Raw genomic sequence first — 16,909 nt, 5'->3', positions numbered from 1 at the left:
TTTCTTCCTTGTGCTACAAAATGTACACTGCCTGGATCTAAATTTCACTGGTATTTGTCCAGCATTATTTAGTTTCTTTTCATCTGGCTTATGAAATTTGTGGTTTTTTATGCTAATAGGGGGGCTTGGTCTTTTTGGCTTTGGTACGGATCATTCGTTTCCAATTCATACTTATTGTATTCGTATTTCGTCCCAAAATATTCAGAAAATATTTTTAATTTAAATAAAACTTTAAACGATTTCTATTTTTAATTATAGCAAAGTATATTTACATTAAGTTTAAACCATGGTAAATAATTCATAAAATCACAATACTAGCTTGGGGAGCAAGCGTGTGGAGATCAGAGAAAAGTCTCTGGAAAAGAAAGACCTTTTTACTAGGCAGGTGCAAGTATTGTTTAGTAATAAATAACTCTGTGGTTTCAAAACCCCTTATCTATATCTGGGTAAAAATAAGCATTCCTATTTGAGAAGCAAGCAAACGCCATTGCGAAGAGCAGTGGTTTTAAGGCGCGACCACCGAGCCTCTAGAGTCTAGAGCGTTGTGACACAATGCTCTAGTGGGGCAGTGGTCAGGCGCTGAAACCACAAAGCAAATGCCATATATATATATAGAGAGAGTTTTTTTTATATATGCAGTTTAATTATTGCTATTTTTTATTGTTTATGATAGAAATTATGATGTGTGATGAATAACTTTTGAAATTTAAAGTTTTTTATATCAATAAAAGGAAGTTATTTTGTCTCATTGAAAACTAATTTTAAAAGGCATCCGATTTGAAGTACTAAGACTTAAAAAATGTATGATTTTGCAGTCATTTTGTGTTATTTAGAGGATAAAAGATCAGTAATCAATCAATTTTCACTCAAAAATTTCGGAAGGAAGAGGTGAAAAAAATTCAAAAATTGGTGGTTTCATTGTATGACCACTGTGCGTCAAAGGGTTAATAGATTGTGCAGAGAGACTGGTGAATGTTTTATTGTAAGAGTTGGAGATAAAAGTGCATCTCTGAATTCAGGAACAGTTGGTGCAATGCTGGCTATATCTCCGCCATCTTTGATGGTCCGAACATAACCAACGTTCACGGTCGATGGCATAATACATAAGTATCAGGTTTACTATGTTTTATTATGAAGCCAAGAGCCTTTTTTTTTTTTTTTTTTTTTTTTTTGCTAAAAAAAAAAAAATCTTTGACGCCTTTACTCTCATTTTACAAGTTTGATAGTTGATGCTACAACTTTTTTCTCATGCAGTTGAGAAAAAATTAAACATCAGTCTGTAGAATGTTAAAACGTTTTGAAATATTTCTAGGTATCTTCTGTTCTGGAGTGGGTGTGGAACAGCCCTAATATAGTTCTTTTCCCAGGAGAATTCTCACGTGTAGCTAAGTGGAATATCCTGACAGGCTCTTTAACAAAAGTCAAAACTGGATCTGATTTGGCAATTTCAACTATTGTATCAAATGCAAATTCTCCAGATCTTCTTGCTGTTGGGTATTTATACATTTATTTATTGAATATTTATATCTGACATTCTATCATTATCTTTAGGATAATTAATAGTTATTTGCAGTGTGTATGAAATTAGCATAATAAATTATTAAAAATTATATAAGAATGAAATTAGATATGCTAAGAGTTTATAAGTGACGATATCAGTTCAAATATGATTGTATATCAAAATGAGGATATTTTGAATTTGCTTTTGTCAATGAATACCTGGTATTTTATTAAAGTTTCTGTGGAATTTTTAGTCCAAAAGGGCTCTTAGTTTCGAATTTACTCTATTGCCAATTGGCAAAATGTAAGATACTTAGCTTAAAAATTGAATCTGTCTATTACTGATGAATAAATTAAGCTATTTAAAATCAATAAATGCAGTTCTTGATGATAGTATTTTAAAAATTTTTGAATCTGATTCAGTTAAATAAAAATATATTTAATTTATGGTATATCTAATTAAAAGCATTAAGTAATTAATTAAGGAATTATGTTATATGTTGTTTCACTTTTCAGATAATTTTTGTAAAACTTTTTATTCAAATCTTTTGCAATTAAAAATTTTTTTTTCATAATCAATCTTTCTGTTATAAATTAACAAACTAAAATATTTAAAACCAATCACGGTTCTTGAGAACATTTTTTTTTTTTTTTTTACTTCTAATTCGGACTGGTTTAAATAAAAATATCTACTGATAAACTGTATTAATTAAAAGAGCCCTTTTGAGCAATTATTAAAATTTGAATCCTTTTGGATTTTTTAAAGAAAATTGTGTTTGCGAAATACATCACATGAAGCCTTTTTGCAAAATGCTGTTTTACATAAAATGCTTTGTTAATTGTGTAGTATGTGATCTATTGTTTTTAATTAGTTATTTATTTCTTATTAACCCTCTGACTACTCAATTTGTAGACCGAAATCACTTTAAAAATTGTGCAAATTTGTTTTTTCATATTGTGCAAATTTGTTTTTTCATATTTTAAATCTATATTTGGTAGCTGGGAAAACACCAATGAAATTATTAAATCCAAGGGGGCTGTACTGTGGATTAATTTTGAGATGACACGTTTTAGATTCATATAGTAGTAATTTTAGGACAGGAATAGAATATATCCAAATAAAAATGAGGAATTTAAAGAGACTGTTGCTGAATTTAAGTTAGAAAATATTGTTCATTGAAGGTTTACAGTGTATTTATTTGGCTCAGTTAAGGGGAAAAGAATCACAGATCCATTTATTTGAGCATTTTTGTAAATGTTGCTGTACGTTTCTTTAAATTCCAATTCACATTTCGTATTATTAACGGAACCTTTTTAGTATAACAGAAGATTAGTATCCTCACGTGATTTTATGCCTGTGCTATAAAATCTGAAATTGTTTATTTTTTAATTTTATAACGTTGCCTATAATCTATAACCGTTAAGTAATTGTAAATTTTCAAAAGCAATTTTTTAATTTATATGTTTAAGACTGCCTTTCTAATATTGCACATTAAAAACCTTTAATCTTTAAAAATATTTCTATTTTCAGATTTCACTAAAACTTTCAAAAATTATTTTAAATCTATATTTGGTAGCTGGGAAAATACCAATGGAAATTATTAAATCCAAGGGGGCTGTACTGTGGATTAATTTTGAGATGACACGTTTTAGATTCATATAGTAGTAATTTTAGGACAGGAATAGAATATAGCCAAATAAAAATGAGGAATTTAAAGAGACTGTTGCTGAATTTAAGTTAGAAAATAATGTTCATTGAAGGTTTACAGTGTATTTATTTGGCTCAGTTAAGGGGAAAAGAATCACAGATCCATTTATTTGAGCATTTTTGTAAATGTTGCTGTACGTTTCTTTAAATTCCAATTCACATTTCGTATTATTAAAGGAACCTTTTTAGTATAACAGAAGATTAGTATCCTCACGTGATTTTATGCCTGTGCTATAAAATCTGAAATTGTTTATTTTTTAATTTTATAACGTTGCCTATAATCTATAACTGTTAAGTAATTGTAAATTTTCAAAAGCAATTTTTTAATTTATATGTTTAAGACTGCCTTTCTAATATTGCACATTAAAAACCTTTAATCTTTAAAAATATTTCTATTTTCAGATTTCACTAAAACTTTCAAAAATTATTTTAAATCTATATTTGGTAGCTGGGAAAATACCAATGGAAATTATTAAATCCAAGGGGGCTGTACTGTGGATTAATTTTGAGATGACACGTTTTAGATTCATATAGTAGTAATTTTAGGACAGGAATAGAATATAGCCAAATAAAAATGAGGAATTTAAAGAGACTGTTGCTGAATTTAAGTTAGAAAATAATGTTCATTGAAGGTTTACAGTGTATTTATTTGGCTCAGTTAAGGGGAAAAGAATCACAGATCCATTTATTTGAGCATTTTTGTAAATGTTGCTGTACGTTTCTTTAAATTCCAATTCACATTTCGTATTATTAAAGGAACCTTTTTAGTATAACAGAAGATTAGTATCCTCACGTGATTTTATGCCTGTGCTATAAAATCTGAAATTGTTTATTTTTTAATTTTATAACGTTGCCTATAATCTATAACTGTTAAGTAATTGTAAATTTTCAAAAGCAATTTTTTAATTTATATGTTTAAGACTGCCTTTCTAATATTGCACATTAAAAACCTTTAATCTTTAAAAATATTTCTATTTTCAGATTTCACTAAAACTTTCAAAAATTATTTTAAATCTATATTTGGTAGCTGGGAAAATACCAATGGAAATTATTAAATCCAAGGGGGCTGTACTGTGGATTAATTTTGAGATGACACGTTTTAGATTCATATAGTAGTAATTTTAGGACAGGAATAGAATATAGCCAAATAAAAATGAGGAATTTAAAGAGACTGTTGCTGAATTTAAGTTAGAAAATAATGTTCATTGAAGGTTTACAGTGTATTTATTTGGCTCAGTTAAGGGGAAAAGAATCACAGATCCATTTATTTGAGCATTTTTGTAAATGTTGCTGTACGTTTCTTTAAATTCCAATTCACATTTCGTATTATTAAAGGAACCTTTTTTGTATAACAGAAGATTAGTATCCTCACGTGATTTTATGCCTGTGCTATAAAATCTGAAATTGTTTATTTTTTAATTTTATAACGTTGCCTATAATCTATAACTGTTAAGTAATTGTAAATTTTCAAAAGCAATTTTTTAATTTATATGTTTAAGACTGCCTTTCTAATATTGCACATTAAAAACCTTTAATCCTTAAAAATATTTCTATTTTCAGATTTCACTAAAATTTTCAAAAATTATAGAAATAAATTTTAATATTAAAAATTGAAATTATGATTTAAGTAATGGAAAGGTGTAGAATCATTTTTGCGATGTTTTTATCATTCATCTTTGAATGAAAAATTTTCAAAAATATGTTTCACAACTTTTAATGAGTGAAAAATATTAATAACATATTAATTTATTAAGAAGCTATCACTACTTAAAAAGTTAATGTAGAATATAAGAAGTTTTTGAGCTCCGAGATAATATAAGAGTGTGTTGAGCTCCGGGAACGACTGAACCGAAGAGTTCGGAGCTGTGCTCTGTTGAGTGCATCGCGAATTGTAGCGTGGAGAGTCTCGAGAGTACGTGGAGTTCCGAGGACGACCAAGCTGTACTCTGGTGCTTTGCAGTGAAGCTGTCTCCACCGTTATAGCCTGATAACCTGAAGGCTGTGTCGCTGATTGTTCCAGCGAGTGTATAGTAGATCTTCAATGACTGCAAAATTTGACTTTGGAGCTGTCCTGATTAGTATTGGCTAAATAAAGTGTGTTTCAATATTTCCTCAAGTGTTGTTGTTATTCACTCCAAATCCATATGAACCTGTGAAAAAAAGAAGAAAAATAACGCAACAATATATATATATATATATACGTGGATATCATGAACGCGAGGGAATTCGCTGGTTTTCTTTTCTCTTTTATTGTTTGTAACGTGAAGGCTATAACAGCCTAGTTTATTTTATTTAAGGTTATGAAATAAAGATTAGTTTTATTTTTATATTAGTCCCGTCATTTATTTAAGCAAGGCGAAGTATGCTTTTGTGTATTGCCAATAATCGCCAATAATGTTGTGATATACGATTATCGCTTTGCCAATAGTCATGTATCGCAACAAATCGTTCCCCACACTGTCACACTGTATGTAATTGCCATATACTACTTGACAACAAATGCTGGATCGGTCTCTGTCCTGGATGCCTTCAAAAGCCAGGGCTTCAAAGGCCAGGACGTGTGTTGGTCATCAGCACTGAAACTGAATCGGGATTCCTCGCTGACGATCATATGCCTCCAGTTGACATTGCCTATGATGTAAGATCAGTGTAGGCGTCTTAATGGACATCAGCAGAATATACCAGCATCGACTTGTCTTCTCCTGATGGTTTCCGTTGATGCCTCCCCAGAAGCCTGGAAGATGGTAAATGGCACTGATTCGATGTTGGTAATGTTGTTGGTGCAGAAATGGCCACTTAGATGTGTTCCTGAGACACCCTGACCCTCTGTAATGGTAGACTATCCTTTCTGTGATCCATTGTCGCCAACACCAAGCAACTGTCATATCGCTTCGACAAAAATGGTGGCTGATACACCTGTTTAACCAACCTGCTTCTCTAATGCCTACTATGTCTTTCTTCTCAAAGTTCAACAACTGTTTGTTCTGCCGCCGGTTACGTCTCAGAGGCACCTCTAGTCGCAATACCATCTATCCAAGTCAAAAGATTCATTTGAATGGAACTACGGCACGAGCAATCATGTTTTTAAACTTTTCCAACTGCACATCTCGTATACACATAGCGCTCTTACCCTTATCTCATTGGAGTCAAAATTTAAATCATTTTGCATATCTCTTAACAGACTACATTCCTGATGAGTTTCGCGATTGTTGCTGAATTTCTTTTGGGGGCACATAACACTGTTCGACATTAAAAATTCAACACCAAGAAGGAGTGCTCATAAAGTGATGAAATTTGGAAAAAAGACAGAGACAGCAAGCAGCAATAAGTGATCTTTACTTATTGCTGCTTGCTGTCTCTGTCCTTTTAAATAATAGAATACATAGTGAGAACGGCGTCGGTTCAGTAGGATGTAGAACCATCGCAGACAGCGATGCACGAAGAAACACGTTTAGGCATAGAGTCAATAAGAGTGCAGATAGTGTCCTGAGGGATAGCTCTCTATTCTCTTTCAACCATTTGCCACAGTTCGTCTTCTGAACGAGGCAGGGGCAGAGTCTACAAACGGCGTCCAATCACATTCCACACATGTTCGATTGGTGACAGGTGAGGAGAGTATGATAGACAGGGAAGCATCTGTATACCTTGCAGAGCATGTTGGCAGATACGAGCACTGTGTGATCGGGCGTTATCCTGCCGAAAAATTCCATAATTCAGCCCCTGGGATTGTCATCAGTTGCAGTACATTATCCAAGTGTCTTGGGCCGTCATAGGGCCCTGAATACGAACTAGAGATGACTTGGAATCGTAGGCAATAGCGCCTGAAACCATATGCCACATTGTCGCATGGTGGGGCATTCTACAGTTTATTCTGGGGGCACATACACTGTTCGACATTGAAAATGCAACACCAAGAAGGAGTGCTTAGAAAGTGATGAAATTTAAAAAAAGGACAGAGACAGCATCAGCAATAAGTGATCTTTATTTCAAATAATAGAATACATAGCGAGAACGGCGTCGGCTCAGTAGGATGTAGAACCATTGCAGAGAGCGATGCACGAAGAAACACGTCTAGGAATAGAGTCAGTAAGAGTGCAGATAGTGTCCTGAGGGATGGCTCTCTATTCTCTTTCAACCATTTGCCACAGTTCGTCTTCTGAACGAGGCAGGGACAGAGTCTACAAACGGCGTCCAATCACATCCCACACATGTTCGATTGGTGACAGGTGAGGAGAGTAGGATAGACAGGGAAGCATCTGTATACCTTGCAGAGCATGTTGGCAGATACGAGCACTGTCTGGTCGGGCGTTATCCTGCTGAAAAATTCCATAATTCAGCCCCTGGGATTGTCATCAGTTGCAGTACATTATCCAAGTGTCTTGGGCCGTCATAGGGCCCTGAATACGAACTAGAGATGACTTGGAATCATAGGCAATAGCGCCTCAAACCATTATGCCACATTGTCGCATGGTGGGGCGTTCTACAGTTACTGCAGGATTAGATCTGTCTCCACGTCGACGCCACACTCGTATGTGGTGACTGTTGCTGGATAAACAGAAGCGTGACTCATTTGAGAACACGACGTTTCACCACTCTGTCATCCACATCGCTCCAGTCCAGCACCATTCTAAACGTTGCTGTCTATGCTGTGGGGTCAATGGCAGTCTTTTTAACGGGCGCATGAGTGCAGGTAACGTTCAACCAAATGGGAAATGGTTCTGATCGACACGGGAACATCCAGGGTATCTTGCACATAATGCAGAATCGCAGTACAAGTGACTTGCGGGCCCGCCACAACTTGTCGGCAGATGCGTCGATCCACGCACCTTTTTCCCCTATCCTTTTTCAAAAAATGTTCTAGTTTTTATCTCATACAGTTTCCAATTATGAAAAGGCAAACATAACTGGAAAAGGTTTAAAAATAATGGTTAATGGTTAATTTTAAAGGTTTTTAAATGACCATTTTACTTGCAGAAAAATAAGAAATCTCAATTATTATACTTTATTTTTTTCATCTGAAAGTATATAGTTGATATAATTATTTTCTTATTACGATAAGATATTTTACTCATAGTTTTGAATAGGAAAAGAAACAAAATGTTGAAAAGTTATGTATTTAGTACCAAATGACTTCTGATAATTTCCTGAAAGCGTCTGAATCATCAGCTGAAATTTTGAGTTTTTATTAAAAAATGTCTGATTGGATATTGTTTATAGAACTAGAATTCTGGATATTTATAGTCATGTCTTAACTGGTTATTTCTAGTCTGTGCTTAAATAAATGGTTTAGACAATTATAAGTGCATCCTCTTCATTTTATAAAGTTTAGATGTAAATTTATAAATGAAATTATTAACTTCTAGCTTGAGCTTGTGCATGATTTTAGTTAAAAATAGCTTATTCTTTATTCCATTAGTGGTAAAAGCTTATAATAGGCTGCGTAAACAAAATTGCAAAGGCAGAGCTAAATGATGTCAATAAATGGATGATCGCAATATATGCTTGCATTTACATTAATTGTACTAATTAATATCTATTAAAAATAATAAGAAATGAATGTATTAATGAAAAAAGAAGAATTACTTTTTTACAGCAAATGAATATCATACATAGCTTTTATTTCACTATTTCTTAGATTCCTGAATAGTGTTATAATGTCTTTGCACATATTAGTATCCCATACATCAATAGCTGGCAAATATATAATTTCTCACAATAAGAGAAATTAGATATGAAAATAAAAACCACAAATTTATAGTAATTTCCATTGTTTCAAGTGGGAAATATAAAATCAAGTGCAGTTACAATAACAAACACTATATGTATTAAAATAATAGTGCAAAAGTTATTGAGTGCAGGTTTGCAGCTTTTGTCACTTGACTTTTGTCTTAAAGATTGTCAAACTATCAATATTTATCCTAATACGAAAAACATTATCAACATATCAAAAAGAAATAAAAGTGCAATTTAAAACAAAAATAATGATTAAAAATAGAATTCACAATCAATACATTAGTAGAAATTAAATTATATTTTCTCCACTCAGACACGCATTTTTACTCTTTCGCTCCAGCTGGTAGAAAAATAAAAATTCAAGTTTTCGTCCATACTGTTGAAGTACTGATATTAGACATATTCATCAAAAATTATTTTCTTTGTTTTGACCTGTTATGGTTATAAGGTATTTCTTCCACCTTCTTGGTGTAATGGTTCTGCATGCTGGGCCGGTATTCCAGAGGTCCGTGACTCGATTCCCGGCGAAGGGGGTTGCTCATTTTTCATCTCTCCGTCTTCTAAAAGTAACTTAATATCTGTACAGTGGCACCCAAACTAAAAGGGTTGTGGATGATGACTCTCCACAGCCAGGATTTGGCGATTGGGTCCCCTAAAATCCCCAGTCGCTCTTTAAAAGGGGGGTATATAAGGTATTTCTCCCACCTTCTTGGCGTACCTTCGTGGTGTAGTGGTTCTGCACACTGGGCCGGTATTCCAGAGGTCCATTGTTCGATTCTCGGCGAAGGCAGTTGCTCATTTTTCATCTTGCCTGCTTCCAAAAAATTCCTAATGTCTCTACATGGTTATACATTTTAAATCATTTATTCAATATTTTCAATCTTTTCTTAAATCTTAATAATGCATTTTTGAGAGCTAACTCGTATTAAATTTTAACAAAACATACAGTAACGTGGATTTATAATAAAAAAGCTCATGCTGTAATACTGTAAACCTAACATTTCAAATCGGTTAAAATATTTTCTTCAAGTGTGAAGCTATACCATAAGTATAACTTGTTTCGAGAAAGAGGTTAGCCAGCATTACGTCATAAAAAAGCAATGTCTAAGCCTAAGACAAGTAAACAGTGTTTTGATTTGTGCAGCATCTTCTAGAATTGAGCCCCATTAGTGTTGGCTCCTTGGTCCTGAATTTAATGACTTATGAGTATGATTTAATGTTAATAAAGCAGTTTATTATGATGTTAAAAAAATCTTCCTTTGGCAGTATAATAAATGATGCACAGCTGTAATTGCTTTTTTACTGGATATCCCAATATGTAATTTTCTGAAAGCTATTAAAGGTTGAGAATAAATACCATTCATTATATATTTTACTTGTACTTCATTATTAAAATAAATATGTGCTAGTCACACTGAAGTAAATCTCTAGCATTTTTCAGTTCAGCAACTAACACCATACTCCCAAAAATGAACATTGGCAGATGTTCAATACATGTTACCAACACAGGCCTTTGTTTTAGTTAACTCAATTATGCAAGTTAAGCAAGACCTGTTTTTTCTACTTAACTTTATTGGATGTGTAGAAGGAAGTTTAGAAAATTTAGAAATAGAATTCAGTTGAAGAAAGAATATAATTTAATTGAACGTAAATAAATATCATCATTAGATAAATGTTACAAAAGAAACAGTTTTGTTACATTGTATAATCTGAAGTAGAAAAACTGCAGCATATCTCTTTGATAAAATTGCAATTCTTTCATAAAAGAATCTATTTTTAAAGACAAAAATGGTACTGTTCTATTAATGGCATGAATTGAGCGGCAAACATAAATGGTGCAAAATCTAATTTTATAATGGAAACTATAATGACACATAAAAAAATTTGGTACCTCAGTATTAAAAGTTCTCTGCTTTGGTAAATATTAAAAAACACTCTGGCAACTTTTAAAAAATAGAAAACTACAATATGGGAATGTACTAAAAAATTTATTTAACAATTAGTAATATTTATTTACATTGAACAGGAAACGTTATATTTATTTACCTTTGGAGAAATAATATCTATTTACATTTGTGAATGTCACAGTTCAGCAATTGCTGTAAAAGAATCAAACATTTTGTCTCATTTCATGTACTGCCGCCACATAAATTCTCCTAAATATAAATCTAAGTATTGATGACCCCTCCGTCTTTTGTTTAACTGTTTGGCAGTAGCTTCCCTATAAGTAATTTCATTTAGTTGCCCTTTTTACACTTTTGCTCAGTATACATTAATATAAATTCCATACTCTTGTAAGGAAACCTCTGCTTGTTTTTCAGTTGATAGCAAGTTAAATTTGGTCAATATTTTAGAGGAAAACTTAATGAAGAATTCAGAAAATGAATGGTATGATGAAGTACCTAATTCCTTCAAGCTGAAAGTTAAAAATTATAAATATGACAAAATATTATTGCTTCTTTTCTAATTGATTATTAGTTTATATTGATTTCAGTTCATATAAGTTTTCTATTGTTTATAAGCTAAACATTTTAAAGGAAAAAATAATTACTGAATCGATGATGCCACATGAACAGCTTTGCATTCAAAGCAATCTGAAAATCAAATCCATTGCAAGTTAAAAATCGGAGGATTGCATTTACAAGCTAGACAGCTAATCTTCCAATTTTAGCAATTGACTGATATGGCCACAATCCTAAAGTAACAAATGTTAACTTGTAATAACAATTTATCATAATATATATAATGTTTAATGTGAGCACCGCCAAATTTCTGAGTTCTCCCCATGCTATTTTCACTTAAAAAAATCAGAGTTGCCTAAATTGAGAATGGCATACAGACTTGGCATCGTGCACATTGAACACTGTACCACAATGTTCAGTGTGCAAGCTACCACATTTGACAGCTGATGTCCCATTAACAGAAAAGTGCCACACTAACTTATCATAAGGTATATGCTTTTATTTTATAATTAATTTATATATCACAAATAAATGTTCTGTTTTTACGTGATAATGTATCTCTTTTCAACTTGTGTGTTTGCACATTCATTAACGCTTTATTCCTTTTTCAGCCTAAATAATGGAGCAATAATCATTTTGAACATCATAAAAGAAAGCTTGGTGTGCAAGCTACGAGGGCATTCCATGGAAATAACTAATCTCTGTTGGTCGCCGTTACATCCTGATACTGTATGTGTGTGTATATATAGATTTATCTTCTAAACTCTAAATTGCTATCTGTTGCATGTCATGTTCATTAAAGCTTGCAAGTTAAATATTACTCATCAATACAGAAGATAATATTGATTCTAAAACAGTTTCAGCTATGTGACAATATGAGCTAATAACTTAACCAAACACATTAGTGATGATTTATGTAGAATGGTTGATATTTTATATTCATAAAATAATTTGGTTTAGAAAATTTCATATATTTTGAAATTCTCAAATTTATGTAAAATTAGTTACAGTGGGTGTTACATAATGTGATCAGGGTTACTGTTATGTTTGGGATATTGCTGTCGAATTGCCAAAACCCCACCCATTTGTATACAAAAACATCGAAAATACAATGGTTATTGTCTCAGAAAAGATAATACAGAACAATTTTAAGCATGCCAACTTTTAGATAGAGTAAAAGAAGTAAATGATAAAGTAAAAGAAGGTGAATTAAATGTGTCTCCAAATAGCATGAATTATCAGCTGTTTTGAAAAACCTTTTGTTGTAGATTCAGTGACAGAAGTTATCTGTCTGTCGCTTTCTGAAACAAATCCTAGAACATCATGTGATAAGCTTTTTGAAGATGATAATGATGAAAGTAGTGAATTTCCTAAAAATTTCTCACATAAGGTATGCCGTATGAGTATGAAGATTAAAGTATGGCATCAGTTGAATAATTTCGAGGAATGTTATGAACAATTTAAAAAATGAACTTTTGTATAAGAATTCCAGTCAGTCAACTGCTAATGACTTTTTTCTAATTAAAATGCAATGAAATTAAGCATACACTGGATGATTATAATTAAACAGTTGACTGCTAATGACTTATGTAATTAAAATGCTGTGAAAGTAAGCATACACAGGATGATTATAATTAAAGTTCCACTTTCAAAAGACTGTACAAAAAGAACCACTTTTCAGAATGATATGAAATTTGACCTAAAGATATGTAAAGCAATGAGATAGCATTTTAGGATGTTTTGTAAAATTTTAGTAACTGTGCTGATAGGTATATCTAAAGATTAGCCAATTCTCCTTGCACTGCATGTTCCCACATCATACCTAATTTTTTCTTGCAATCCACATCATCACTAATTTCAAGGCAATTGCTTTCCTTCCTGTCCCAGTTCTAATGTCAAATAAACCAGTCTCTTCGAATTTGCAAATTATCTTCCACAGACTCTTGATAAATATTGGACTAGAGCTGCTTCTTATACCTATTAATGTCCAGAACTTCTTCAGGGCAGTTCAAGCACAGTCACCATTCTTATAAAAAAAGCTTCTCGAGCTCAACCCATTCCATCATTTACAAAATCGTGGCAAGCTTCTTGGATGCAGAAAAATAGGAGCTACATGTGTTAAAAATGATGTTTTTATTAAGTCTAATATGTGATGCACATGTCAGGTCTTTTAATTAGTATATTATGACAAGTACAATACCATCTATTGGTAAAATTTTAAACTTTATTTTCTTTCTCCAGACAAATTCCCATTGCTTTATATACAATGTGATTCGAAATTACTTTTACAAATTAAGAGGGTTGATAATACTTATCCAGATGAGCAACTATTACCATAGAACATAGGGTCGCATTCGACTCTGAGAAGCAGAAAAGAAGAATATTAGAATTCCAATATGAACATACAACAGTGTTGGGAGAGCGAATGAGCGAGACCAAATGTTGCACAATCAGTTTAGTGACAAACTCACAGAGAGTTCACAAAACGGATAAAACCAAAAACTCGGCATTCAAGTGTTAATTAGAGCTGAAACTTTGATGGCTAACACTCAAATGCACATCTTTGGTTGGCAAGGTCTCAACCTTGCAAATGATTGCAACAAGTTAATTATCTAAATTATTAGGGTAAAATTATATATGGGTATCTAGGTAGCAGTTGTTTTTCTCTTAGCCATCTTCTATTCTGTCTTTCTGGACTTACTCTGCTGCACTTATTCTACTTGAAGAGTGCCCTTTTATGGGATACAAAGTTCTGACAGCTGGAATGCAGCATGAGCTTTTCATGCTAATCTCTGCATGCAGCGGGACATTGGGGTTAGTTGATAATATTTAGCCCTTGATTACATAATTAACTTTTGCAATTGTTTGCGAGGTTGAGACCTTGCCAACTAAAGATGTGCATTTGAGTGTTTGCAATCAAAGTCTGAGCTCGAATGAACACTTGAATGCCAAGTTTTCGGTTTTATCCGTTTTGTGCATTCTCTGTGAGTTTGTCACTAAACTGATTGTGCAACATTTGGTCTCGTTTATTCGCTCTCCCAACACTGTTGTAAGTTCAGATTGGAATTCTAATATTCTTCTTTTCTGCTTCTCAGAGTGGAATGCGACCCTATATTATATGGTAATTATTGCTCATCTGGATGAGTACTATCACTCCTCTTAATCTGTAAAAACAATTTAGAATCACCCTGTCATTCTGACTAGGGGTTCTTTTTTTTTTTTTTTTGATAGCCTTTTGGAAGTGGAACTTTAATTCTATTCCCCCCCCCTGTATATTTTTCTAGATTTATTTATATTAAATTAGTTAAATTCCATAGATATTTCAAAAATATTTTTCTTATTATTTAATATTTCAAAATAGTCGTAGAAAATATGATCACAGTACTTACAGTTGTTTAATTTCAGTTTTTATTCCACTTTCTTAAAGAAAACAAGTTGTTTATTTCTTTTACAATCATTTCATGAATTAGAAGACCTTTATGTTTTCAACATACTGGTTTAAACTTGGTTCCATTAAGAAAGCAGTCATTTAATTGAAATTTCTTGCCATTTTAACACTTACCAAAGCTGCTGGTATGGGATAAGATGCAATTACCACTATTCATTTAAAATTAATAATTTGCATTTTTTTTCCCCAGCTGCTGTCAACAAGTAGTGATCTTAGTGCACGAATCTGGAAGCTAGAAGAAGAAAAAGCTGTTAAGATATATCACGCATCGTCACCAAAATTCAAAAATGATGATAAAAAGAACTTAAAGTTTTATGGAATTTTTCATCCGATGGATCCAGATGCAATAATTTGCAATACTCCTAGGTAAGCGTAATTGTTGTTTGGTAGCAATAAAAACATCAAAGCATAAGATTTGTTAAATTCATCAAACAATAAAAATATCAAAATATAATTTTTGATGTTTTTAGTACAGTTATATTAATATTGATCATAAGAATCAGACATATAGCACATTTATGAATTTATACTAAATTATTAGCTAATCAGTCATGGTTACTTTGTTAAGGATAAACTTGCTCTGAAAATTTTGAAGTATGCTAAATAAAGTATTTCTAAGTGGAATTGATAATTGTCTGCGTTTTTAATTCCATTTATCAAGGTCAATTTAAATCTTAAATCTTTACCATCAAACTGACATAGTTTTTCTTTAAAAAAGTTCCCCCCCCTTTTTTAATTGTTTTATCTGAAGAAAAAAAAAATGTTACCTATGGAACTAATATAAATTTTTTCATCATTGAATAATAAATTTCATAGTTTTATTTATTCTCTTTTTTTAAAAAAAAGCTCTAAGCGTTTAAAAATGTTTTTCAATCTCAATTTTTCCCCTCCATCTAAACAGATTTGCTTAATGCAACAATATAAATGAGATGAATATGACAGTTTATTTTAGCCATCATTGAAAAAAATTAACAATACCAGCAACGTCAAGTTCTCGCAGTACATAATGTTTACCAGATGCATTTTTGTGTTTTGAAGATTGACACTGTAAACAAATATGTATTGATCATCAAAACCCAAAAGATGCATTGATAAAAACTGATTCTTGATATTTTGGAAACATTAATTAGGTGTGATTAATTGGAATATACAAGGATATATTGCTATAAAGACGTGTTGGATGAAAATATGATATGTCACCAAACAGTGTGGTTCATCATCAGTTATGGATAAGCATGACCTAACAACTTTCTCATAACATCTGTGCTTTTGTTTATTGATTCTCGATAAGCCACACTCTGTTCTTATAAACGCTGATATAATTTCTTTTGTTGTATTTTTTCTTTCATTTTGAAAACACATTATTAAAATTGGGGTTTGTCTTTGACAGAACGACAAGGAATTGATTAAGATTCTTCAAGTTATCAAATCCTACTATGAAAAAAGGTGTGTATTAATGGACGTGATATGGTTAGCTGAATATGGACGACAAAACTGATATATATTGGAGCAATAACTTGCAGGAAGTTTTTATTCGCATTCTGAGCTTCCGGTAAAATTGGAGGGCCTAACAAAAAGTAGAATTCGACAAAAACCTTTTTAGGCAGCTCAAAAAAGAAGCAGGTCAAATGCTGATTGTTTATTAAATAAAGGGGTGATAATTCCTTCGGAATTTCATAGGAATTCCACTTTTGCAGTACCTCCTCCTATTTTCGTGGTTCGATGGTAGCCAGCTTTCACTGTCAATGGAAGTACATAAGCACAGAAAGTATTTCTAGAGAAAATAATATATAAAAGTAATGATAAACAATTATCTGTAACAATTATTTCATAATAAGAAAATGTATACTTTAAAACTTTATAATGCTCCAAAAGTTATAATGTTCCAAAAGTTATAATGCTCCAAAGTTTTCTAATTATCTGCAACCCTATCAAAATGCTGTAGAAAAATATTGATGAGTCTATATGTCTTGCTGCGATGTAGTATTTATATGGCAAATCGCAATTTTGCCAAAAAATATTTTTCTGGCAACCCAGGTATGTGCTTAATTTAATATT

General features: G+C 32.1%; 1 protein-coding gene across 2 annotated transcripts in view; it reads left to right on the top strand.

Annotated features, from left to right (window-relative positions):
* The window catches only part of LOC118202890 (gem-associated protein 5-like), a 153,800-nt gene that overhangs the window by 10,773 nt on the left and 126,118 nt on the right, over positions 1-16,909 (top strand). For both annotated transcript variants that reach the window (XM_085821265.1, XM_085821266.1), the window contains exons 2-4: positions 1,313-1,494; positions 12,015-12,132; positions 15,042-15,217. In XM_085821265.1, the coding sequence (XP_085677391.1) occupies positions 1,313-1,494; positions 12,015-12,132; positions 15,042-15,217 (476 nt within the window). The remainder of the gene's footprint in view (positions 1-1,312; positions 1,495-12,014; positions 12,133-15,041; positions 15,218-16,909) is intronic.

This window comes from Stegodyphus dumicola, chromosome 7 (genome assembly GCF_044657685.1).
Source record: "Stegodyphus dumicola isolate Sdum_Otavi_A_Nest chromosome 7, ASM4465768v1".
In the NCBI taxonomy this organism is placed as follows: domain Eukaryota; kingdom Metazoa; phylum Arthropoda; class Arachnida; order Araneae; family Eresidae; genus Stegodyphus; species Stegodyphus dumicola.
This window is presented reverse-complemented; position numbering and strand designations above follow the sequence as displayed.